This window comes from Typha angustifolia, chromosome 14 (genome assembly GCF_048772165.1).
Source record: "Typha angustifolia cultivar Huaian chromosome 14, ASM4877216v1, whole genome shotgun sequence".
Classification (NCBI taxonomy): domain Eukaryota; kingdom Viridiplantae; phylum Streptophyta; class Magnoliopsida; order Poales; family Typhaceae; genus Typha; species Typha angustifolia.
In genome coordinates, this window is record NC_133252.1 from 10,720,908 (window position 1) to 10,748,494 (window position 27,587).

General features: G+C 38.5%; 1 protein-coding gene across 2 annotated transcripts; it reads right to left on the minus strand.

Annotated features, from left to right (window-relative positions):
• Positions 1 to 26,627, minus strand: LOC140775792 (uncharacterized). 2 transcript variants are annotated; one of them, XM_073119224.1, is made up of 9 exons: positions 26,365 to 26,627; positions 24,971 to 25,067; positions 23,608 to 23,697; positions 16,451 to 16,497; positions 11,097 to 11,154; positions 8,160 to 8,273; positions 7,847 to 7,972; positions 7,595 to 7,660; positions 1 to 7,287 (listed from the first exon to the last, which is right to left on the minus strand). In XM_073119224.1, the coding sequence occupies exons 2-9, from the start codon at positions 25,050 to 25,052 to the stop codon at positions 7,061 to 7,063; spliced, it is 810 nt and encodes a 269-aa protein (XP_072975325.1). In that variant the 5' UTR covers positions 25,053 to 25,067; positions 26,365 to 26,627; the 3' UTR covers positions 1 to 7,060. The 2 variants fall into 2 exon arrangements, with proteins under 2 accessions (XP_072975325.1, XP_072975326.1); XM_073119225.1 differs by having other exon boundaries at positions 2 to 7,287; positions 23,608 to 23,694; positions 26,365 to 26,626.
• Between the last annotated feature and the right edge of the window lie 960 nt (positions 26,628 to 27,587).

Consider the following 27,587-nt stretch of genomic DNA (forward strand, 5'->3'; position numbering starts at 1 on the left):
ACCCTTGCAATTAGTGATACAGTACAAAACAACTTCATATATTTAACTAATTACAGGGTGATCTCTCGACCGTAACAGGAGTATGATTATCCGACCAAAGAGACTGTAGTACACTTATAATCAGAGTCCTGAATGTATACAATCAAACAGGATAGACTTACCAAACCAAAATAAGAGTATGATTCCATCCTTGCGAGCAACACCCGATTAAGCAATTATTGTAGTACACTTGAAATCAAACATCACTATTTTCTTAGTAATAAGTAAGAACATGACGGTATCCTTGAGAACATATCCCTGATTGGAAGTTTAACAATATCTATGAAACAAATGGTATCATTTCGAAAGTCATAAATACCTCCCTCTCTTAATATTTGGTACAGCATGTACATTCACACTTGATCCAAATAATATAACAGAAAGAACCATTATAGCAAAGCCAACTGGAAAATAACTGATGCAGATCACTAACCACATCGAACCCTACATCACTATTTCTTTTTCCTAAAGAAGACGTGCAAATGGTAAAAAAAATAACCAGTCCGAAGATGACAACCAGCTCACCAGGAAATGAAGGTTGTTACATCTAATTTTGGCCTTCAAGTAATTCTGTTAAATGCTGATATATCAGGAGCTTCTAATGCAAACATGAAACAACTTTCTGATTGACCAATCAAAACACATTTCCGTTTCAATGGAACACAGGTAAAAATTCCATTGACCATGAGCTAATGCATTAGATAGACTAGAAGCAAATTAAATCAAAATAAATCACAAAAGGAAAATGAAGTTGAAAGTTGTAATATAAAAAACATATATAATACAGATATATAATATACATTATACACTTATATTAAGTTGTAACCAATATAATATATATAAAAAATTTAATAGTGCACTATACCAAAATATTAAATAACATAAATAATCATAATGTAACTCACCTCGAGTAAAAACTGAAAAGTAAAAAACAATAATCAGTAACTAATTACTGACTACTTCCAGTTGATTCAGTAATTCACATTAGCACTCTAATAACTAATTAACTAATTCCTAGTTTTAGTAATTTACTAATTCAACAGAAACATATTAACACTAAAAGTTAATACACTATTAATCAACAAATTAAGTGATTAACACATTTTCCTTTGAAAAACATTCAATGGAAACATATTAAGAAATTAACAATCAACTGAATAATAGATTAGCAATCAACATTCAACAGATTAAGTAATTAACAAATTTATAAAAAAAATGTAAAAACTAAAAAAATAATAATTCAACAGATTAACTGATTATTGATTAATTGTGAAAACTGAAAACACAATAATTGCTTCAATTAATTTCTCTAACTGCCTCGCATATATATTAAGTAATAAGAATTAAAAAATTAAGAATTTAAGAAAGATTGAAAAGAAAAAAAACAATTAAGTGTGAGAGAGAGGAGAGTGAAAGAGTGTGTGTGTGTGTGTGTGTGTGTGTGTGTGTGAGAGAGAGAGAGAGGGAAAGAGGACGCACAGTTGTTGCTGCCACACTTCATCGCCATTGCCGCTGCCGCACTTCATCGCATTTAGGGCATTAATGTTTTAGACTTTAGGGTTTAGAGAGAGAGAGCAGCAGCAGCAGCAGCAAGATAGAGGATAGCAGAGAGAAAGAGAGGAGAGAGCAGTGAATTTTTATCTTATGTAAGGGTTAACGGTTAGTTAATTTTAATGGATCATATCCGCCTTGCAGCTGCACCATTGTCCTCGGCGAGGCAGCCGGCAAAACCGCTTTACACATCACTGATTATTCTACCGCTTACACCTCTTGGTACTCCTCATGCATAAATATAGGAAAGGTTGAGTTCTTTGTTTAATAAGTCCATAGATAAGTGATGTACTTTCCCAGCCCTAGGCGACAGATTATTGAGTTCTCATCCATAAAATGTCACCTGCAGCCTGATCTTTTTAATTCTATTTTCGAAAATAGGATGCAAATTGATAAGGTTATCAGTTCTGAGGACGTCTCTGAAAGCATACCATCATGTTCTATGGAAATTATTTGATAATATGATTCATATCCATGATTTATAAGTTATAAGGAAAAAATATTGAATTTGCAAGCAAGCTGATGCAGGAAAGATGAATAATAATTGCATACAGCATTCACTAAGCTATACTGGTAAGTTAAATATCACAGGATTACCAATGGGAAAAGAAACACCTGAGGTGGGTAAATTTGAAGAATGAGACAACAATGGTGTAAGAGGCAACAGTTATCACCAATGCATAACAAATACATGCTGAACGAATCAAAAGTTAAAGTATTGCAGCACAAATAATACTTCAACATGATAGGAATTCAATAAAGCTTATGGTGTATATCAGAGTAGCTACAAGTCCTCAGTCAACAGAATACCAAAACTATTATATAAATTTCAGTTATAAAATTCCATAGTCTAGATTCTATACAAGAATACATACAAAGGAAAATTCTTCTCACTTCTTAGGACTGAGTTAATACTTAATACAGATAATGAAAAATAAAGTTCACTGAACTCATTCTATAGAAGATGAATATATAAAGGGAACAAAGAAACCTTACCTGATTTTCCAGGATATAAATGTGATGTTGCTGGCATTTGCTTCTTGTCATTTCCTTTGGAGCTGTAACTGCAGGCAATTCAGTTCTTAAATGGTTAGTCTGCTGGAGTCAGCTTGGCAAGCTTATGGTGGATATTCTCCTGGGAAGATTAAAGCACATGTCTGACTTTGTGCCAAACTGATCGGGGCTGCAGAGACCACCCAAGGAATATGCATCTTTCTGCTTCCCACGAGTTAAACAAAGTAGATCAAATTGCTCAAGTGGTTTTTAAAATAATAGGATGAACAAGGGGCATATGGCAGGTGAAGAATCTAATTAGAAGATCCAGAATATCATATATGATCAACACTCAACAATATCTCTTATGTCTATAAATAGGAAATTTGAGAGCTTTGATTGCCCCCTACATGTCATCTAGGGAGAATACATGGTAGCATTAAAATACAAACAATACCAGTATGTACAACAATATGCTAGGTTCACTGAATCCAAACTGCTGAGTTCAATGTTGTTGCATTAATAAGTACCAATAATTCGATAAATCAACAACTCTGTGATTTTGGTGCTTCTGGACTATACTGAACCAAAACATTGAATCATACAACTAGATTTATTTATTCTGCTACTTAACAATTAGGCAAGAGATAATAATGTGAATTATATTTACCATCCCCAGTATTGAGCTTAGATCCCTTATAATCAATTCTGTCCATTGGTTGCTACTCAATCCTCATATTGTTCTCGACTGAGTTATACCATGAGTGATTGCAGTACCAAGTCCCACCGTTTGGTACGTAGCTTCTCTCTCCTTCCAAAGACTATAAAAATTTATGCCTGTAATCCAATTCTCTGTAGCAAACAGCGAAGCCATTGAAACAATTTCTACAAGCATCTCAGAACACATACTTCCCTTTTACCAGCACCAGCCTCTTAAAGGTGGTGTTTGCATGTGAGTATCAAAATGCTGCACAAGATATACGTAGTATGGAAAGTACATGCACCATTTGCATTTAATATAGTTATTAAATATATTAACGTTCAAGGACAAATAAAGGACTGAATTACATTAATTTAAATAAAAATATATTAGGAATGACATTACGGAAACAATTGGGCTTGCATAGTAATTTAAATTCTATTCAAGCATGAAATATAGTTTTATCTAGTACAATATCATATAACAACATCTTTGGTTCACAAATCTGTCTAAGCAAAAACAAGTACAATAAGAAACATTGTGTATCAAGGACTCAGATCCACTCCAAATATGTAAAGCAAAACATAATTATATTAGTTTTACACTGAAAAAGCCTCATGGCCAATGGATGCCTGTGAGTTTCCAAATGGAGGTAGACCATTCTGGATCGCCAACAACATGCACTTGCAGCCTTGTTGGTAGGAAGTGGAAAGCCTTATTCAGCATCTCAAGAAAAATGCCCTTCTTTATAGGTAAGTCTCCGAAAATAAGAAACGGGCATTGGTCAAAATATTGGAATATCCGGAGAATATCCTCATAATCACATGGAACTTAAAAGGGAGCTGGTCTTTTTTCTAAAAACTAAAATACACGATATGAATTGCAAGTAGTTGAAAACTATATGATTTTTTTTTTCCAATATCCTGATAATGTAGGTATTGATTTGCTGAAAAAAAAAAGAATGAAAATAAAATAACCATATATTGCCAAACTTTAATGACCCATCCATCCCCAACAATATCTTCATTTTTAAACTCTTTACAAAAAGCCCATGATTTCTAAATTTCCTTTTGGGCAGCTCAATCCAAACCAATCTAGGTATCTATAAACCAATAAACATAATACATTAATAGCGTCAAAGGAGAAAAAAGTACCATCAATTCTTCCATCTCAGGATGAGTTGTTTCAAATCTCGAAGTGTACTGAATGGGCCATGGCAAGAGAGTTCAACAATGGTTTATTTAAGATGACTATCATACTATTTGACCATCTCTTCGCCATTTAAAAATATCTAAAAGACAAGTTTGCATGTAGGGATGTAAATGAGCCGAGCCATCAGGCTCGACTCAAAATTAATTTGGAGCCTAATTTTTTTTGTTTAGGCTTGGCTCAGCTCAAATCGAGCCAAGCCTGCCCAAGCTCGAGCCCAAGTTTGAGCCTGATTGGGGGAGGCAGCAGCTTATTGAAGGAGGAGGAGGCGAAGGAGAAGATGAGGAGGATAGTTGCTTTTAATAAATATTTCTTTAGTTGGTGAGGTGTGCAATTGAAGAAGACAACTCACAGTGATTTAAGCATTAAATATACATTCTAGTCTACTACTGCCACTTTTACCTCACACCTCTTTGATTTGTCCAATCCCAAATTAAACCATCCAGCTACCAATATTAAGTCGAGTTGTCTTCCTCCTTGGTCTCGCCGCCAACTTCCAACTACCGCCAAAAGGCACAGTCCGTTACCATCAAGGCCAACGAATACAGCTGCGAGCTCTTCTTCATCGGCAATCCCAACAAGGAGAGCTGCGGGCTCTCCTTCTCTGGCTCCGTCTCCACTGCCATGGTGTTTGTCGACACCCATGGCGTCTCCATTGTAGCCTACCTCGTCGATGGTTCCACCGACTGGTTCGCCGCGTGGCATGACCCAGATCCATTGAAATGGCCATGGGCCGGCTGCACCACAGCTAGCGAGGAGGAGGACGAGGAGGCATGGTGGCACGAGTGCTTTGTGGGGGTTGGGTTGGAGGTGGATGAGATACTAATGTAGACTCATAGAGTGGGAGATGTGAGAGTTTTAGGTCTTTTGTCTTATGTAGATGGGAGTAATTTTTGTCTTCAGATGGGTGTAAACGAGCCTATCAAGCTGGCTTTAGCTGAGGCTCGACTTGAAATTTAAATCGAGCCTCAATTTTCAGCTCAGGCTCGGCTTAACTTGAGTCGAGCTGAGTCAAGTTCGAGCTTTAGTTGAGCCGAGCTTAAGCCACTCATTTATTTTGACACCCCTATTTGCGTGTATCGAGGGTGTCCAAGTCCTACACATGGAAATTAAAAAGTTTCAACAGCAAAGGACATTAATTTATATTCTTTAAATTTAGATGCAACCAGACTTATTAAATTTTAATTATAACTGCCTTGCTACTACTCATCTTGAGCCATAAGAGGAGCTACAAAAATATGACTTAGTTTTATGAGACTGCAGATATTCCAGACCAAGCTTTCAATTATCTAGTTCTTGAACTTAAATGCATCACCATTTATTCTGCACTAAGAGGTTTAAGAGTCAAGTCATACTATAGGCCTCTATTCAATTCCCTTTTTTGTGTAAAATATATAAAAGTAATACATACCAAAAGAAGAATACATATAAATAGCAAGTTATTTCAAATAGTAGTCTTGCTAGAAAGGGTTTTTAACTTTTTTTCCCAGTCCACATGGAATATAGTCAGCAAGTATATGGCTGGATAAAATCCTGCCAAATAAAGACTCAACCAACAATTACAATGCCATACATCTGTAAACAACCACTAAGGTACTAAAAATAGAAGTTTCAAGGGAACAAGTTTGTGGAAAACATTCCAAAGTCACCAAGATGTCACAGATGTGAGAAATATAAATACTTGCATTTATTTGACAATGGGTTGGTTGTAAAGAGAATGTATTTCTGGCTAAATTATCTTTGCCCAAAAATACATCATGGCCATCATACATAAGGCCATTGACCACCAGGAAGACCATATATCCTGTTTCGCCTGACAGGTAGACAAGTGGCCCACCAATGCCTAGGAAGGTTAGACCGGTAAAGTGTGGCTACATATGGGATATTTTTGGTGTTTAGGAGCCTTTCTAAGGTGTTAAGTGAACCAAGTTCTGGAGGTATAAGTTCATTCATAATGGACAAAAGAAACACAGAGAACTACTGGTCCTATTTTGGAGAGTTTAGAACTGTAGATATATTTGATATCTGATATCATAGGGAAGAAAACAGAAACAGAAAAATCATTTTAAACTCAGGCCCAAGGTTGATAGCATAATTATTCTACAAATTGCATATCTTACAGCATAATTAACTACACATTTAGCAGTCCTCAAATCTATATCGATCCACCAATCCGGATTAGGCTATGCGATACACACAAACAACATCTTATGCGAACATAATCACATATACAGATGTTTAGATTTTAGAAAGATTGATCAATTCTGAAGATTTTCGCACGAGTGAGAAGCTGTTACAAGATTAGGAACTTGTAGTGCCCAATTTCTTCAAAAGCTCTTCAACCACTTAGATGATCTTTTCTCTTATATACTCATATCAAAGATCCAAACAAATATATCCCAGTATCCCACCTTAACTTATATAAATGATATAAGAATAGGGCAAGAAGTTCAAATAGTTTGTAATAATGTTGGATGGGCATAACAATGATACAAAAGTACTGGAAAGTTAAAAAAAGGTAATTGTAAAGCAGTCATCTAGTTAATAATCTTGGGTACAAAAGGCATTTCACACCTTCATTTGAGGAACATCATCCTTGTTTGCCCCATATGGAAGCTTACTACCAGGTGAGACCTGTGAAGCCATCATTCTGTTCTCCTGCAATAAGCTTGTAGTTGGGTAAGTACTTGTATGTTCTTTTGCACATGCCTCACGGTAAAGATGGCCAAGTTCCAACCGCAGACGATAGTTGCCTTGTGAATGGTAAATTTTTGTTGCAAGAGGAACTGGAGTACCTAAATATGCACAAACGACAAATCAACGAACAAATCTATGACATAGAATGTTGTACATACAAGACTCACTTTTGACTCTCTTTTTCCCAAACAAGATAAAGAAGTGTAATGAGTCGCTTCGACAAAGATAAATAAACAAAAGATATCCGAGAAGAAGAAAAGAAGGATAATACAAGAGACTGCAATGTGATAAATTTTCTCAAAAGTTACTGCTTTTTTTTTTAAATTCTAGTTTCAGTTTGTTTTTGGTCAAAACTGATGAATCTGAGTGAAACTTCAAAAAATAGGCTGGAATTCAGTCGCTCACCCCTCCCCTTTTCAGTCATTTCAGAAGAATTGGTAACTGTGGCATGATGAAGCGAATCCATTGTCCCTAAAGAACAGATCAGCATGTAAATTAATCTTCTCCCATAAATATTAGATAATATTTATGTTCTTTTGCAGTTCTATAAGCTGAACATGTACTTTAAAAGGCATACATGATTGCACATTTTGTCCTACTTCCTGTTAGAGTGTCAGACAAATTTGGAATCAGTCGTGAAATAAAAATGAGACTTACTTTGCGCCTCTCCAGACTGTGGAGAAAGCAGGTTGCTCTGATTTTCAAACTTTGACTCCGACCTGCCAACATCATTTCTATCTACAGACTCAGATTTTTCTTTCTCACCTATATGTATTCTATGGTCTAGAAGAAGTTAAGATCAGCAAAGAGAAAAAGAAATATAAATATATGTAACTCTCTGATTTTGAAGGTTCAGAGACTATAATCATGATGCATATGAGATAGCCTGATCTAAATGGTTTTAGAAACATAACTAACATATCAAAGGTTCTGAAAACAGTGACAATAGATTTACTATGTAAAAGGATACTACCATTAGTTGCCTGCGACATTTTCCTCCCTTTCCTTGGGGGCTTCTTATGACCAGAATCAACTTCAAGATCTAGAGCAGTATCTCGAATAGGAGCTAATAACCTACATCGCTCTGCAAAATAGAGGATGATGAATCTCACACATGCTTAAAAGGTGGGTAAGAGAAAATTATAACAGATTATAGCTACCAGCTACTAAGAAAAATAAAGATTGTGTGAAATGTAGATGCAAAGAAATATCAGTAAGCAGTATAAAAAGCAATTCTCGCAAATTCCAAAGCTTGAAGAAGGAAAACAAATGTACTACATCTACACTGATTAAGAGTGCTTTCATTAATGCTTTTTAAAATATTAAATCCAGATTCTTCTGAGTTCTGACCAAATATTCTAAATATGTCTTTCATACATTACAAGAATAAACTTCAAACACCAACAATAGCAAGAATGACGTCCATACTTTAAACAAAAGGACTGAAGAGCTCTTAGGCGCTAGTCACCTAAAATCAAGAATCAGGTTTGTAAAGCCCATTGATGTTAGCACTTAACTTTAGATCGATTTGAAAATGTGAACAGTAACATACATAAATGCGGGCTAAGTGATGGTAAAGTTCTTCAAAAATGATAGCATTTGAATGCAGACCTAATGATCATCCTACTCTGGTTGCCTTGTTGTAGTCAAAGAATTATACAGCTGATTTGATTTCAGTTGATAACTCAGTCTCCGAAGGCCACCTCTATATACCAAAGATAGGCCATGGTAACAGAAGAACTTAATGATCATACACATCAAGCAGTTCCATTCAAAAGACACCACTTTCAGGTCTGCTCGTGAGCATTCTATGGATCAATAAAAGGTCACCAAGGCTCAGTTTGTTAAAAAGATCTTTGCATAAGTAAACAGAAGATTGAAGCCATCTTGAAATGTTAACCAGATAGAAGTAAATGCCATTTGTCATTTGCTTGCAATCTTCTTGATCAATTCACTACTACTGGAATAATCGGGCAGTCATGTTTTGAAGAAAGGACAACATCAACTTGATTCTGTCAAAATGTAAAATACTAAATCATCTTTGAAAGAAGCTTGCTCAATAAATACAAAATATAGATATCAGAAACCTAAAGATTATCAAAACTTAAATTAAATAACCATGAACATGCAAGTTTGACAAAAAATTATCACCATTGCTATATCCAAGCAAAAAATCATCTTTGGTAAAGAATAACCTAATTCAACTTCCATATGTAAATTGAGACTTAAAATCACTGCCATAAAAGCTCAACCACAAATCTCTAGCCCACATTATGCTATCTCAGTGTGCGAGATAAAAGAATGCTACTTGGATCACATAATATAGGAGTAATATTATTAGAATGAACCAATCAAGATCTTCTTTGGAACATCTAATGAGGAAAAATGAAGGGATTATACTTGTCTCCAGGATGAGCTAACTGATCTTACTACGCCCCAACTTTTAGCTTATAATCAAATTTTTATTTGCGTTTGCATTTTTCTAACTCTTCTATATAGTAGGTTCACCCTAGATCTCTTTTGCAAATGGCTAATAGAAAGTATAAATTTATCTTCTAAACTCTTTCTTCTTGAGCCCATCTTCTTCTCCTTCCTTTTCCTATTAAGTTGGTGCTTGCCTCCTAGAACCTAGCTGAGTCAGTCATGCCACCTATAAATAGTGTCGCCTTCACAACTGTATTTGACAATTATTTGATGTGGATGTGGGAGTACTCACTAGTCACCACATTATACAGTTGTCTTCATCTTGTGAACATTCATGTGTATCCTTTGTGAAACTACTTGGAGTGACACTTATGCACCTCCCTTTATGCATATCCGATGTGGGACTCCTCCAAAACATGATTAATTAGGAATAGTCAAAATACTAGTTACATCTTTAGCACAAATTAGGCAACTGATTATAATATCTTACCTAGTTTTACTAGCTTCCAGGAACTGTCAATATGAAAGTGGTTCTTCTTGACAAGAAAACCTTTTTAATTAAGGGTCATTTAGGATTTCAAAGACATGTTTACTTATCTAGTGGCACTAGCTTATGTACCTTTAGTATTTGTCTATTAAGTTTATATATATGCACAAAATTGAAGGCCATGATTTTAGATCACATGATCACAGTATGAAATTTTAACAAATTAATTTACCCAAAAGTCAAATCAGGAAGGTGCTAAAAAAGTCATTCATGTATTTGGTCATGTAAGTTGGAACACGAGGACTAGGTCACCATATATACCAGACTTGAGCTATGACACCAGGTGCACAGTGTGAACTGGGAAGCTTTATCATCACACTGAGTGTACTATACTACTATTTACATTAAGGGTGTTTTGCATGTTTACCCCTAAAAAATCTTGTATATGCTTAGCACCCCTCTAAAGTTTATATTTGCACCTATACTCCTCAAAACCTATCTTATTTGCATAGATACCCAGACCGTGATCCTCTGTTAAATTCCGTAAATTAACCATAGGTAATGCAAATTAGTTACACTCACATATAATTTTAATGACTAATTTGCCATTATTATTTTTGCTAACTATAGCAGACAAGCTAAAAAAGGATAAAAAGCATTTGTCTTTTTAACATCAAATAGTTTAGATCAAGGTAGGGGCATATATGCAATTACGATAGGTTTTGATGTGTATATTTGCAAATACAACTTCAGAGGGCACGTAAGCAAATAAGAGACTTTTTAGCGGTATATATGCAAAGAGTCCCTTACATTAATAAGACCACAAAATAAGCATAACCAAGATGAGTACAAAAATAAAGGATATGAAGAAATTCTTATTTCTATTCAACAATAGAGTTCAGATAGGACAAAAGAACAGAAAAATGAACTAATTAAAAAGATTTAGAACTATTGAAGTATGGCCTCACAAAATTCTGCAAAATATAAGAATGAAACCTGAATGAGCTGCATATTGACTAGCTTTGATTGGCTTTTTACAGGAATTGCAGCGTACCTTCAGGATAAAATATCCAGGTTAGGGCAGACGTAAATAGACTTTAAGGAAGGATTATGGTTTGGACTATAGCTTAGCAAAATTGGAAAATTAAATAAGTGAGAAGGTACCTTATCAATGTAATAAAGATATCACAACCTTTACGCGTAATATTGTATGGCAAAAAATAAAGCACAGTGACTACACTTATTGCCACCCAATTTAATAAGTACACCTTGTGAGGATTAGTATACTGGTTCTACAAATCAAAAGGTATAAAGAAGAGACTATATTTTCTTAAGCTAAGCATTCTAAAGACTGTCAAGAACATTTATATATTGGGTTCATGATCTGTAGGATAGTTTGTATCCATTGGATATTGTTATGATATATATGTATTGGTTTCCACTAGATTGTAATTGAAACAATACAAGACCTATCCCTAGAATGGGTTTAGGGAAAAGAGAGGTAGAGAAGAGAGGATTTGATGAAAATGTATTGCTTTATTTGAAAGAGAGGGCCTTAGACTTATTTATACAAAACCATCATGTATCTAAATAAATAAACATAACTCTAGTAATTCTAATTCACTCCCACCTTCCCCCTCAAGGTGGCTCATAAACCAAGAATTTGCTAACTAAATGCTCAAAACACAAATGGGGAAGAAACTTCGTAAAGAAGTCGATAATCTACTCCTCGGTGTTGAGACAATGGAGAGAAATGATGCCAGCTTGGTACTCCTCGCGAATGTAGTACATATTGACTCCAATGTGTTTCATCCTTCATAAAAAAATAGGATTCTCGGCAGGGGTTTAGCATTCTCATTGTCGACATGAAGAAGAGTTGGGAGAGTCGAGAAAACACCCATGTCATTGGAGGCAACAAAGCCAAACAATATACTTAGTTGCACAGCACATAGCATGATATTCAAACTCAATACTGGACAGAGACACAACATTCTTCCTCTTATTGCACTAGAAAATCAAGGAGTTTCCCAAAAAAAGAAAGCAGAAGCCAGTAGTAGACTTCCGATCAGACTTATCACTAGCATAATCGACATCAAAATAAGCCCGCAGTGCCAAGATAGAAGTCGATGGCATAAAGAGAAAGCGAGCAATGGTGCCACGAAAGTATCGAAGAATACGACGTAAGGGAGCAATATAGTAGACAAATCGAGGAGCTTGCATGAACTAACTGATAAGACCAACTGTATGATAGATATCGAGCCAAGTAATGGTCAGGTAGATGAGGCCCCCAAACTAGCTGACGATATTTAGTTGGATTAGAAGAAATTGATCGTTATCGGGTTAGAGCTTCAAATGAAGCTCAACTAGGGTAGCAATGAGACGATGGCGTGACTCAAAATCTCTATGATACATATCTATTGGGACAACAGAAGACTATGAGATGACTAAGCAATTTCAATACCTAGAAAGTAGCTAAGAGAACCGAGGTCTTATAATCAAAATGGCACTGAAGATGCTGCTGAAAAGAGAGGATGTCGGCCGAGTCATCTCTGGTTATAATCATATCATCAACATACAAAAGGATGACCCGACCCTGAACAGATCCGTTGTGGAGGTAATGTTACCAATGTGGGAGATGCAGTGATAGGTGGCCAAAAATATAATATAAGAAGCCAAACTCAAAATCCAAAGTTTAGTCATACTAGAGGCAGCAAAGGCAAATGTAGATGCACCAATGAAGTTAAGAGCTTTGTGAATGAACTGTTGAATCTGTGTAGTGATAAAGGTAAGACTAGTTGAATGATCAGATGGACCGGTCTTGAAGAAGCATTCAAAGGAGCTAAGTGACGACTCTTGTCCTTGCTTAATCCCCTTTTGTCAAAACGAGTGAGCTTAGGACTCTGAAAGAGTTAGGAAATAGTCTTATTTTAGATCACGGCGGTGACTTTCTTAGGTGACACTAGCGGGGTTAAAAAACAATTCTAGGCTAAATCGAAAGATTTTCTATAGTGACTCTAATTTCTCTCAACGATTAATAGAAGAGACATAATACGTTTATCACATAGTGACACTTCTTCATAACACTTATATGAAAATATATGATGTATTAATTATACAATGACGCCTCTTAGTAGTCCTAACCGAATCAACTAAGAGGAAAAGACTCAAGCGTTATCTCAAATGAGACATGGTATTTATTTAATAATGAAATCTAGCATATTGAAATTATAAGTATGTTATCAGTTATGATTCACATTATTATTCTTTATGTTTTATTATTATTATTGTTATGACTTGTGAGCATGCTTAGTGTTGTCAATTTACTATATATTGTCGTGCCTTTGATTTATTTTAAAATCAAGCTTATTAGATTTGGAGTTAATTGGTATTTGAGTGGATTCCATTCATTGAGCTATAATTGTAGGCTCATGGAATTGTCTCCCTCGTAACATTATAGGTACTGCCCAAAATGGCGATTGAGAGTAGTGGACCAGAACTCTTACCTCCACTAAAAATTTGACTTTCCACGTTCAATTGTATTAGTTATTTATAATTCTAAAACTACTTGTTATTTTAGTTTATTTGGTGAGACATTGGTGGTCATATTTCGATATTATTATTATCTTTGGAGTTTTATCAATTTGAAGTTAGTAGTTCATATTGAATTCTTTATTATTGTGGATTTAGAAAAAATTATTAGTTAAGACTTCATGTATCTCAAATTCATTAGGGTGCACGACTGGTCATGATTCCAAATTTGGGTCATAAAAAAATTGGTATCAGAGCTTAAGTTTAAGTCACTATAAGTCAAGTAGAGAAGCTTAAGTTTAAGTCACCTAAGTCAAGTAGAGGTCATATTACACGAGCACAGATTTGCTACGAGTAATTTTATTATGTTTAGTAGAATTTATACTTATCTTTATTTATAAATCTTGAAAGGCATTATGTATACATGTCATTGTTGACAAAGAGCTACTGCCCGGAGTATGTTTACTGGTAGGAGTAGGGGGCGAGAGTCAATCTGCTTAAGTGCCAACTCCTACACTAACTTTGATTCCTATGTCTAAGCTAGTGATTGTCCTTACTCCTACCCCTAATATTGCTACAAATATAGTGATTACAGCATTTCAAACTCTGTTCAAGCTATTGGAGGGTAAAACTTGACTAAGGCCTCTTAGTCTAGATAAGTTTACGGTATTTGAGAAATTCCTAAAGGTATCCCCACCATCCTTCAAAGAAACTACTTATTTGATCGAAGCATAAGCATAGCTGCTTTAGATCGAAAAGATTTTGAATGTTTTGAACTGCAGAAATAATAAAAAAGTTACCTTGATAATCTAGATGTTTGAAGATCGGGTTGAGCACTGGTGGCGGATGATCAAGCGCCAGTGTATCAAAAGGGAGAAAGAGCTAAACAAGGACAAGTTTCTAAAAATCTTCTTTGAGAAGTATTATCCTTGAGCCTTGAAGAAGTATGGTGAGCTTTTTGAGTTAAGGCAAGGAAGCATTTCAATGTTTTGTTCTACATATAGCAGCTAGTAAAGAGAAAAAAGTTAGCTTTTTCAAGGAAAGTTGCAGCCAACCATCAAGGACAGAATCGTACTCTTCCAGTGTCGGACACTTTATCCTTACTAAGAGAAGCATTGAGGAGCTTCGCTAAGAGCGAAAGCAACGACACCCACACAAGAGGCAGGATAATCCAGGGACAAAGCAGCAGAGGTGGACAATCTTCTAGGACTAAAAGTGGACCGAACTCTTTTAGAGGATGTTACAAGCAAATTAGGTTCAAGAACAGCTCAAAGTGTAGATGTTCTCATTCATCCAATGTAGAGTGCAATGGAGTTCCATGAAACTAGTACAACTGTGAAAGTCCCAACCACATGGAGATATTGCAGAGCACCTTGTGCAAGATGGCATTTAGCTTCTGACCAACAGGATCAGCATCACTAACCATCTTAGTATGGAGTAGCTAGTAATAGACCACCAGCATGTACTAAAAGTCCAGGGTCGAAGCTGGGGAACATAGGGAGAGTATATATTTTGACTTAGGTAGGAGGAGGCCGAACATTCACTATCTGTGGTGTAAGGTATTGTGTCTATATCATCTATACTTGTTAAAATTCTCATAGACTCCGCACCACATATTTTTTTGTTTCGCCTGCTTTTATTCATCTATTATGTTGCATCTAAGGCCATGGAATCATGTTTAGTAACAACAACTCTCATAGGGAGAACTGTACTTTTAAGTCATATTTGTAGATCTTGCTTCGTAGAGGTTAATGATCAAAAACTCCTAGAATATCTAGTTTATTTAGACAAGCATCACTTTGATGTCATACTAGGCATAGATTAGCTATCTAGACATCATGTAATAGTTGATTATAGAACGAAGTCATATTTTCTATTCTGAAAAGACCAGAAAATTTCTTCCAAGGTGAGCAAAAAATTCATACAATCGATATTATCTCAATTCAGGCAAACCGATCGTTGAGGAAAAGATGTCAAGGTTTTTTGGTATCTGATGTGGGTGCAAAGCGGGCGGAGCAGAAAACACATGTACTTCCAGTAGTGAACGAGTTTCTAAGATGTGTTTCCTAATTATCTACCTAGCCTTCCACCTGACAAAGAGAGAGACTTCACCGTTGATCTTCTTCCTAGCACTCCACCAATATCAAAAGCACTTTACAAAATGGTGCCAACAAAACTTACAGAGCTGCAAACTCAACCTTAAGAGTCGTTAGATTATCAAATATAGTGGGTTGAACAAAGTCACAGTGAAGAACACATATCCACTACCTCAAATTAATAGTCTACTTGATCAATTGCGGAGATGTGCAACTTCCTTAAATCGGCGTGCTATTTCAAAGGGTTTGTGGAGGAATTTTTTCAAATTGTTCGTGCCCTTACTCACCTCACCAAGAAGGGGTGAAGTTTGGGTGGATAGGTAATTGCGAGAATAGTTTCCGAGAACTAAAGCAAAGATTGGTTACATCTCTTTATTATTTCACTTTTGACTAAGGGCCACAATTTCGTGATTTACAGTCATGCATCCCTTTAAAAGTTTGATATCTGTTTTGATGCAACATAGCAAAGTGATAGCTTACGCATCGAGACAACTTAAGGTTTATGAGAAAAACTATTTTACTCACAATCAAGAGTTGGTACCACTATAAATTTTAAAATATAAAAAGCACAATAAAGTGAGTGACAGAATATTACAAGTGTAGATTATGTTACTGAGGTCAGAAAGCGACAAATCTGGAAAATACAGTTATTGAATTTTTGTAAAACCACATCATAAAGACACTTTATTTTTAAATATCTTAATATCAGATCTATTTGAAGATTACCAGGTGCAGAGGATCTGTTAATGGCCTACACTCAAATATATGCATATCTGCAAAAAAATTAATAATGATAAAAAATAAATAAGTAGAGAGGGAGAGAAGTTGCTGAATAGCGTCAAAAGATATTGATAATAAAAGTACTCAGGAAACATCTAAATTAGGCATCATAAGTATTATGAGCACAACAATTTCACTAAACAATTTAAGAAGTAACTTTAATATTCATTTTTTTGGGAAACTGCTTGGGAGCTACTATGAGTATGAGATGCCTACGGTCAAGTTTTCCGGTTCCAAGAAGTAATAAATTTGCATAAAGATATTCAAAATGGTCATGTAAATCATCAGATGTTAGCGTCAAACTAGGCATTTGACAATAGAGTACTTTGAGTAGGTCAGCCTATTGTGAACCAGCTCAAATCTGGTTGGTTGAGTCAAATCATGAACTTACTTAGTGTTAGACTAATCGGGCTAGGTTTACTTGGAGGGCAAATCACATAAGCTTAGATAGCCACTATATATGAGATGTGGTGAGCACCCCAACTGCATCAATGAACATTTACCCTAATTCCTCTTAGTCCATCCACAGCTGGCGGCGCTCTTATTGAGGCCACCACCAGTTGAACCACTCCTCTCTAGCTTTCAACTTCTTCTCCCTCACCCTCATTAGCTCTCTCTCTTCAACCGCAACACACTTCCCTTCTTCAACCTCTCTCCTTTTCGCCTCAGCTTCTTCTACTCCTCCCCTCACACTCCACTGCAGCCCTTTCCCTTGCAGCCCATCACCAATTGCCCTCCACCTCCAACCGCAGACCAAAACGCACACCACCTCTAACCGCAGCTCAGCACCAGTTCACTATCAGTCCACAACACTCCATTGCAGCAACTGAACCCACTATTTCCCTTCCACCGTAACTCACCACTAGCTCACAATACTCCACCAAACCGAGCTCACCATTTCTCCCCCACCGTCGCTCACGACAGTGGTATCAGAGCGAGTACATCCTCGGCCATGACCACCAAGCGAGCTATGGCGAGTAGAAGGGTTGCTGCCGAGGCGCCGAAGGACGGAGAACACCCGACCACCACCAATACAGTTGTTCCAATAAAAGCTGAAGCCTTCTCGAGTGCATCGAGCACACCACCAACGGGAGGAGCCCCGCCACCGGAATCTCTCGCTACCCTTCTTCTCCAAAGGCTGCTTGATCTGCAAGAAAAATCTCAAAAAGAGATGAGAGACTTAAGGGCAAATCTAAGGTCCTTGGTTCTCAGTAGCCAACTACTAGAACAGCCGCTATAATCAGCAGCACCTTGGGTGGTTCGGCCATCCACAAGCCCCCTCCTCCCTCACCCACCTAGCACGAGAGCCCAGCATCTTGCCACCCACGATTTGGCGGAGGGTAAGTCAAGCCAAGGAGCTGACAGACCGCCAGACTTGCAACTGCCGTCGTTCAATCCAGATGGCTTCTCGTCGAAGCTGACACTAGCATGGGCAGCCATCGGCTATGGCGAGCCACTGCTACTACAGCCCTCTGGCCTGAGACTTCCCTTCACACCCCCACAGTAAGGGAAGGCATCGGGCCTACCCATAGCCCTCTTGTGAGTGGAGCGCACACGACAGAGTCGGCCATCGATCTCCCACCTTAGCCTGCTTTAACTTGGACTACCGTCGTGAGGCCGAGGCCTTCACCTCCTTCACAAGCTACCTATGGACCGGATGGAAAAGGGATAGATTATAAATATGGCTAGATCCAAGAAAGGGAGGCAAACGTAGTGGCAAGCCCTTGATTGAAACAAGAGGACTCTAGGTTGCATCGCAATAGGGATGATTGGAGGCGGCGTGACCCGAGGGTGCAAATCCTTTATCCACCTATGGTCAAACTGGAAATGGCATATGATCCTAACCGCAACATTGACATTTGTGGGCGCATCACACGGCTCGATTTCTCAAAATTTCAAGCAAGTAAGTTGTTAGATTGTGAGTTAGCAGTTTTTTGAGTATCAGGGCACAACGAAGGACGTTAAGGTGTTGTTGGTGAGTTGCCATTTGGAGGGGGCTGCCTTACATTGGTACTAGTCAGTGAGAGCCCACCAACTATTCAGGACATGGTCCGAGTTCATCGAGGGACTCTCAAAAAGGTTTTGGACCTCTGTCTTCGAGGACTATCACACTATACTCTCCAAATAGGTTCAGCGGATATCCGGGGCCGCATACCAAAAGGAATTTTAGCGTGTGAGTAGTCAGTGCCGACCTCTTTGGTCGTAGTAGTTGTTGATCAATACATTCATCTGGAGGCTACGAGAGAAGGTCAAGGCCGACATCCTTTCCTTATGGCCTTGGACCTTGAGCGAAGCCATCGAGGACGCCACTCAAATGGAACAGAAACATGCAGCCCTAAGGAGTGCTTTGAGGACTTCATAAACTAGCTGGGACAGCAGGATTACCTCTCGTGCATCGAGTGCAACTGTCGGCCTGATAGTTGCTTCGAGGGATACTTCTCCCCCCTTTTGGCACAAGGGCAGCACCTAGACTAGTTATTAGTCCTGGAGGAGGGGCACAACCCGTAGTCCGCACTCTCACACCTGCGCAGGTGGAGCGACGGACTAAGGAGTTATGTTTCCGGTGTGACGAGAGGTTTACTCCGAACCATCGTTGCGCCAGAGTCATCGAGAGAGTGATTGATAGCCATGATGATGGGGGTGAGGAGGTGATAGAAGATAACGTGGCCGTCGAGGATATAATAGAAATCGTGGATGAGGGCCTCGATAAGGATGTTCCCATCGAGATCTCCATGCATGCTTACTTACGGACGAGCGCCCCAAATACCCTACGAATGGACGGGGTGGTCAAGAAGCACAATGTACACATACTCATCAACATCGAGAGTACTCATAACTTCCCAGACAAGCGGCTCGTGAAAAGGATTGGGTTGGAGGCCAAGCCTACCATCGGCTTTAAGGTGATCATTGGGGATGGCACAAAGTTTCGAGTGGAGAGCATATGCTAAGGGTCTCCTTAAGGGTAAAAGGCCACAGCTTCATAATGGACATGTACCCCTTGGCACTCCGTAGGGTAGACGTGGTCTTGGGTACCTAGTAGCTCCAAGGTCTTGGCCCAATCACGTTCGACTTCTCACACACGCAGCTTACCTTTCGGAGAGGCGAACGCGTCGTGAGATTGGATAGAGCTCAGACTCAGTCGCACCCTACATTACAGCCATTGATTTGTGTACCAAGCACTAGAGCGCTCCTATTTCCTACAGTTGGCCCTGACTATACCTGAGCTTGCTCCAAGCTCAAGTAAAATCGTTGATGTGGTTTAGTTATTGATTGACTTTTCTGGACTATTTGAGGCCTCGAAGAAGCTACCTCCTGCCAGGCATGCTGACCATCAGATTAAGATTATGTTAGGGGTCAAACCGGCCAATGTTCAGCCCTACCAATACCCACATGTGCAGAAGAAGATTTCAAAGCTGGTTACCAAGATGTTGGAGCAGGGCATCTTCTAGCCGAGCCAAAGCACGTATTCTTTGTCGATCCTACTAGTGAGAAAGGACGAGAGTTGGTATTTTTGAGTGCGCTAAACGACGTCACCATCAAGGGCCGATACCCCATACTAGTTATTGAGGAGCTACTGGATGATCTGACGGGGGCATCCTACTTTAGCAAGCTTGATCTCCGCGTAGGGTACCATCAGATTCGAGTTGGAGCAGAAGATGTTCATAAGACAACATTTCGAAACTTATGACAGGCACTACAAGTTTTGAGTCATGCCATTTGGATTGACGAACGCACTGACAACATTCCAAGGCCTAATAAATGATATATTCTGATCACTCCTCCAGCGGTATGTGTTAGTATTCTTTGATGACATTCTAGTTTACAGCAGGATCTAGTCAGACCATATGAAGCATTTGCGAGCCGTGTTGAACCTGTTAGCCGAGCATTCTATAAAGGTGAAGCAAAGCACGTACCTGTGGGGAGAGCGGTCGGTGGAGTATCTTGGCCACATCATTTTAGCCGAAGGGGTGGCAGCTGACCCGAGCAACTTTGCTTGCATGGTCGGTTGGCCACGATTGATGACAGTCCGAGAGAAACGCAGCTTCCTTGGCTTGACGGGCTACTACCGCTAGTTCGTGGCAGGATACAGTAAGATAGCTACCTCGCTCACATCATTGCTAAAGAAGGACGCCTTCGAGTGGACTAACAAGGCAACCCGAGCTTTCAAGGAGCTGAAGGCTAATATGACCACCACCCATGTACTAACATTGTCGGATTTCACACAGCAGTTCATGGTTGAGTGTGCTGCCTCCGGGGCAGGGTCAACGATGTCCTTATGTAGAAGAGGTCTATAGCTTATCTCAACAATGTCTTGTCCGCGAGGTCACAGCAGATGTTCACTTACGAGAGCGAGATGCTAGCCAGTCTACATGCAGTGACCAAATGGCAGCCGTATCTAATTGGACGACAATTCGTGATTCGAACAGATCAACGAAGCCTTTCTTATTTTATGAGTCAGCGCATACATACTCCGATACAACAGATATGGGTCACAAAACTATTAGGATACGATTACGATCTACAGTACAAAAAAAGGGCAGAAAACAAGACGGAGGATGCACTATCCTGACAACCCGCACTAGCAAAGTTGGCGGCCATATCGATATCAAGTTCTCCATTTCTCGAGGACCACTGAAGAGTAAGTGCATCTGACCCTAAGATGTTGAGGTTGATGCAGGAGCCGGCGGATGACCCAACGAGCCACCCCAACCTCGAGAGCCGTAGCGGACTACTATTGGACAGAGGGCGCATCCGGGTGCCTGCGAACGATGGTTTACACACTCCACTCAAGGACCACTTCCATTCCACTCTAAAGGTTGGGCATGAGGGCATGCTAAGGACCTACAAACAGCTTTCGCAAAGCTATACGTAGGCCGGGAAGAAGACGGTGATAGAGTATGTGAAGGTGTGCAAGGTGTGCCAGTGGGCAAAGACTGACTCCCTCAAATCGACAGAATTATTACAACCTTTATGAATTCCAAAGTGGGTTTAGGACAACATCTCCATGGATTTCATCGAGGGGCCACCAGTAGTGTAGGGGCCCTGTCATATTTGTGGTGGTAGACAAACTGAGAAAGTATGCCAACTTCTCAACCCTAGCGCACCCATTTTCAGTGAAAACCGTAGTAGAGGTGTTTGTACGCGACATCGGCAAGCTCCATGGCATGTCGCGTTCTATATTATCAAACAGAGATCGAGTCTTCATTGGTGACTTTTGGACGAAGTACCTCATGCTGTAGAGAACTGATTAGACCTCGATTCAGCCTACCACCCACAAACTGATTGCCAAAATGAGATGGTAAATTGGGGTATTGAGCAGTACCTTTGTTGCTTTGTGAAAGAGCCAGTAGGTGGCTAGATTATTTGTCTTGGGCAGAATGGTCCTACAATATTGCCTTTTGCACTAGCATCTAAATGACCCCCTTTGAGGCAGTGTATGGTAGACCACCACCGACTTTGCAAACCTATGATCTCATAGCATCTTCAGCACGAACGAAGATAGATCTCGAACTGACGAGTAGAGATGCCACCGTGAAAAGCTGAGGACCCACGTAGCGGAGGCATAGAACAGCATGAAACAGATCTACGATCACAAGCATCGTGAGTAGGAGTTCGTGATCAGTGATCTAGTGCGTGCGTGTTCAACCATATTGGCAAATGACTTTGAGACAAATGTGCAACCACAAACTAGCACACAAATACTTTGGGTCGTTCTGAGTGCTCGAGCGACTGGGTACGGTAGCATACAAATTGGCGTTGTCAGAGGAATCTCGCGTCCATTTAGTGTTCCATATTTCAGTCCTGAAAGCTCGAGTCGAGACGGACCAAATCGTAGACATGGACATACTCGACTCGATGGAGGAGACACACCCGGTGGAGCTGTTGAGGATCTTGGCTAGGAGGCAGCAACGTAGATATGGGAGACTATTGACGGAGGTTCTAGTGGAGTAGTTGGGTCGACACTCCAATGACGCTACATGTGAGTTTGAGTTTGAGATAGCTGAGCGCTTGCTTGACTTCACACCTTGAGGACAAGGTGGTGAAATCGAGTTGAGTCTAATCTAAGTTTACTTGGAAGGCAAGTCACCTAAGCTTAAATAGCCACTATATAGGAGATGTGGTGAGCACTCTAAATGCATCAATAAATATTTACCCTAATTCCTCTCTTTCTCTTAGTTCATCCATAATTGCCGACGCTCTTACCGAGGCCACCACCAGCTGAACCACTCCTCCCCTCCAACTTTCGTCTTCTTCTCCCTCACCCTCATTAGCACTCTCTCTTCAACCACAACACACTTCCCTTCTTCAACCTCTCTCCCTCTCGCCTCAGCTCCTTCTACTCCTCCCCTCACACTCCACCACAGCCCTTTCCCTTGTAGCCCATCCCCAGTCGCCCTCCACCTCCAACCACAGCTCACCATCAGCCACCAAATTCCGCTCCACCTCCAACCGCATCTCACCACCAATTTACCATCAGCCCACAACACTCCATCGCAGCAACCGAACCCACCATTTCCTCTCCACTTCAACTCACCACTAGCTCTCGATACTCCACCGAACCGAGCTCACCATGTCTCCCCCACTGCCACTTACGACACATCCACCTGATAAAAATTTTCTAATCTTAACATTGATAGAAAAACTAAGGCATATGACAATAGAGTACTATCACCTTATATACATCTCTCAACAAATAAAAAATGTTAGTTATTTGTCACCCAATGTCTTCTCCCAATCCCTACTTACAACTTCTTTATGTTCTAAACAAAAAATAGAGCCTACAACTAATCCTTTAAATAGCGATCTAGTTGAAGTGTTCCAACATTTAAATCTCCCATGAAGGAAAAAAGTCAAAAACTTAGGCACATGCAATTCTTTACAATGAATAGATTCTTAAAAACTTTGAGGTTCCTGCCAACATATTGTTTTGCCTCAAATTTGTTAGTCTTAGCATGGAGAACATGAAAGACTATGAAGGAAACTAACATCAGTAAGTCAATGCTCCGTAATGATGTGAGAGACTCAAAAAATCAGATCAAAGCAATTGGAAATCCAAAGCTAATATGAACTGTTAGAATAACTAACTCGAATTCTCGACTTACCTTCTTCTTCAAGTAAATTTGCCTCATCTGCATCAAGGAATTCCTTGTGGATGATTTGAGCAGCAATCTTCTCATGAGTCACCTCTTCTGCTGACATTCATAGAAAAATAGGAATTAAAAGATGCTATGCTGTCGTCAATTGTACTAGAATGAAAGATGCACCTTTCTAGTTAATAGTTATAAATAGTTGTACTGTTACACTTTCTTCCACAATGAAGCATGGCCAACTAAATGAATAATCACATCTCAACAAGAAGAGCAAACACAGGAAGGTAATATGACTTTGTTCAATATATCAGATAATTATCTTTATTGTCCTTGTTTGAAGAAAGTGAGAAATAAACATATGATTATAGAAATTACAGGAAGAATACATAACTGATACAAAGAATAGATATAGATGATTACGGAGTCAACCTTCAAGAAATAATTATATGTAAGGTTATGGGAAAAATGATCCAAGATACATGTGATGGGGCTAAAAAGACAAAAATTAGCACTGCAATCTTGCTTATAGTAGATAAAGGCAATCAATTGTCAGAGGTATAAATACTGATCAATTTTTTGGTTCCAATAAACAAGAAACATTATCAGATTTCTTTTCTTCTCTTTCATCTATTTCCTGTTAGTTGTAAGGCTTAAGTTTCCATTTTCACATCATCGCTAAAGAAACTAAAAGATTGAGGAGTTGGAAGTTCTATTTTACATACTATTTTCCAAATGCAGAAGAACACCTTTAACATTTCAGCTCTCCTACTCCAGAGGAACTCAGCATATTTTTATTTTAAAGCTAGCATTTAGATAAGACTTCAAATTCAGGAAAGATTAGATCTGGTTATGTATGGTTCACACATGTAGGAAAAGAGCAACTATGGAACCATGTACTAATACTAGTTTGGGATATGCAAAGACATGATATATAGAATTGAGAGAACACAGAAACAATATGGAGGTCTACAGGTCGTCAAGAATGGAAAAGAAATTTACTAATCAGTATCTCTATATTAGATACACTATAGATTTCTTTGTGACTCCAATAATTTTCTCCGGTGATTCTTGATCCACTCTTCACTTTATAGAATATATTCCATCTTTCTCCTATATGTTGGTCTTCTCAACTTGCCAAAATAGAAAAAGGCAAACTTTTTGCTGAAAATAACAGAAATACAGGATTGCGAGATAAAAAAATTTCATGTTAGTTTGCCACTTAAAAATTATTTTCTCAAGTTGTCTTGCTATCTATATCTCAACAAATATGTGAAGATAACATTTGGGATTGTTTAAACTAACTCAGAAAATGAAGAGCGTTAGTGTATCTTTCTGATCATAAGAACACAAAATCGTATGTTACAACAAAGAATACCTGGTGTAATATCCGGAACATTTTCGACCATAAGTAGCCTCACCATGGCTGCCATTCTCCTTTGCCCAAGCATGCATACCATTTAGACAAAAGCAACCTGAATCACATAGTAAATCTAATTGGTAAATATTACAGCAAAGTAATCAAAAATGTGCCGCAAGAGACAAATCTAAGTGAATGAATGAAAACACTCAAATACATAACAGAATATACCATACTTTGAAGTTTCTCTCAGCAGTAAAAATGAAAACCCAACACTGAAATATCCAGCTCCAGTGAAAGGACTCACTGATGAATATCTTTTCAACTTAAGTGATTGTCAAGCAATCCGAATTTTAAAAAATGAATCAAGATTAATTGGTAGCTGGCAAACTTATGGGAAAGGTTGAACATTTGAACATGCTTAGAAGACGATAATAACGACAACAACAACAACATTGAGAAAAACATCCTCAGGCATTAGTAAAGGCATCATGATGCTGTATTTGTTTCTCAGTAATGACACTCCTCTATCTCCTGATCTTAACTACACTCACTTTATGAATGTAAACCATAAAGTATTGAACTTACAGCTACCAATAAAATTATCTCTTTGACTTAATGAATACATAATGATTAAACAAGATACAAGTAGCAAGGCTACGATCCCGCATTATTCCTAATGAACATAATTAATTTCAATTTCTGAATCTATTTGAATAACTTTATACATTACAGAATCAATTATTTCTAAGAAATCTTCTTCTACTTCTAAGAGATCAACTCTGCCATCTGAAAATCCCTCCCCTCTCGCTAGCAAGATCCTCTTGAAATTCTGGGATGGCCATAATAACAAAACGTTCACATATCTTCGTGCATGACCAAGGTTATATCTATATCAGGAACAATTGTTCACGTGCAAAACACTATACCAATTGAAACTTTCAGAACAGAATAATTCAATTTGTGTCATTTCCTATATGTACATTACGGCTTGAATAGCTTGTCATTCTCAGTTAACTAATTCCCAGCCCCCACTTCAACTATTGACACAGATCTTCTTCCTGAACAACAATCAATCCCACGGTTCAAAACTTTCTCCTCTCTGTCATTCTTGGGTGATCATAGTAACAAATCAGTCACATGCTTCCGCATGCATGAATAAGGGATAAATCTACAAAAGCAAAACCAAATTTACACCCACATTATACCTTGCAATTGCTTCGTTTCCCTCACGTCACAAATTCCCAACCCACAATTCAACTACTTACGTAAATCTTCTTCCTCCTCAGTGATCAACCCGAAAACTCAAAAAATTCCTCTCCTTTCGTCTCTCTCTCTCTCTCTCTCTCACATCTAAATCTTTCACTCTCTCCAGAATCTAAAATCTAGGTCAAAAAAACTTATGGACTCACCGCGAATCTTTCACGACCAAGAAGCCTCGGAATCAAGAACCGGCGGTGGATCGCTCGTGGTATTCGTGGCTCTTCCTTTTTGTATCTCCCACCGCTGGTTCTTTCGTCTCCCACGCGTCACATGCGTCGGAGTCGCTTTTGATCGCGCTCCCGAAACGCCGATTTCTCCGCGGTCGATCGAGCCCGGGGTTGGGTCGCGGTCGCCGAGGTAGGAGGAGCCTTTATTTTTTTTCTATTTCTTTGTTTCTTTCGTTCTTTTTGGTGGGATTGGATACGGAAATAAACGAATGAGCTTTCGCCGTTGATGGTAAATTGGTAATATATTAGACTTCTTGGTTCCCTTTGTTTAACTCTTGTACTGCTTTCTTTTGAATTTGATATTTGAAATTTGAAAATTGAAAATAATTTTGATCCGATTTTCAAAAAAAAGAATTGAGCGCATATTTGGACGGTTTGGATTGGTGATCCTCTCATCTGTAGATGCACCTATGAATCTGTGTACCAACCTTCTTTCATATATAAATATAATTAAAATTAAGAAAAAAATATTAGCGGGAGTTCGATTGGTTTTTTTTTATTTAGAAATACATGTGTATTAAGAGATAGATATTTTTTTAGATGTTGGGTGATTGCATTCATAACGATGTATATGTTTGACACATATTTAGTTAGTTATATTTTAATATAACATATTTATTAAATAAATATTTAATTAGAGGAGAGGAAAGATGAGTTTAGGTTGACCATATAAATGAGAGGAGTGAATGCTTCCTTTCTTCAAGGGCAAATGATCTGATTCGTCATTTTATATTTTAATATGATGTATTTATTAAATAAGTATTTAATTAGAGGAGAGGAAAGATGAGTTTAGGTTGACCATATAAATGAGAGGAGTGAATGCTTCCTTTGTTCAAGGGCAAATGATCTGATTCGTCATTTTATAAGAATTGACTTAAGTCAAGTCTACTATTTTGTATACCGAAAAAAAAAAGGTATGATAGGGCAATTTTAGGATAGAGATAGTTTTCGAGTTAGGTTGGGTTCAATTGGGATGGAAATGAGAGGAGAAAGATAAGTCGAGTAGGAATAGCTAGATGTAGGGCCGTCAAAATAATCAAGCCGGCTCAAGAATTAGGCTTTATTTTAAGCTTGATTTAAGCCTAAATCAAGCTTAATTTTATTCAAACTCGATTAGGCCCGAGATGTTACTTGAATTGATTAAG

Bases quoted from the DNA above. Each gene is read 5' to 3' on its own strand.
- LOC140775792 (XM_073119224.1), bottom strand. From the start codon at position 25,052: ATGGTATGCATGCTTGGGCAAAGGAGAATGGCAGCCATGGTGAGGCTA. The intron at 7,973-8,159 runs GTATCCTTTTAC...AACTTCTTCTAG, and splicing joins GTCGCAGGCAACTAATGGTA to ACCATAGAATACATATAGGT. The intron at 7,288-7,594 runs GTGAGCGACTGA...GTGCATATTTAG, and splicing joins AATGACTGAAAAGGGGAGGG to GTACTCCAGTTCCTCTTGCA.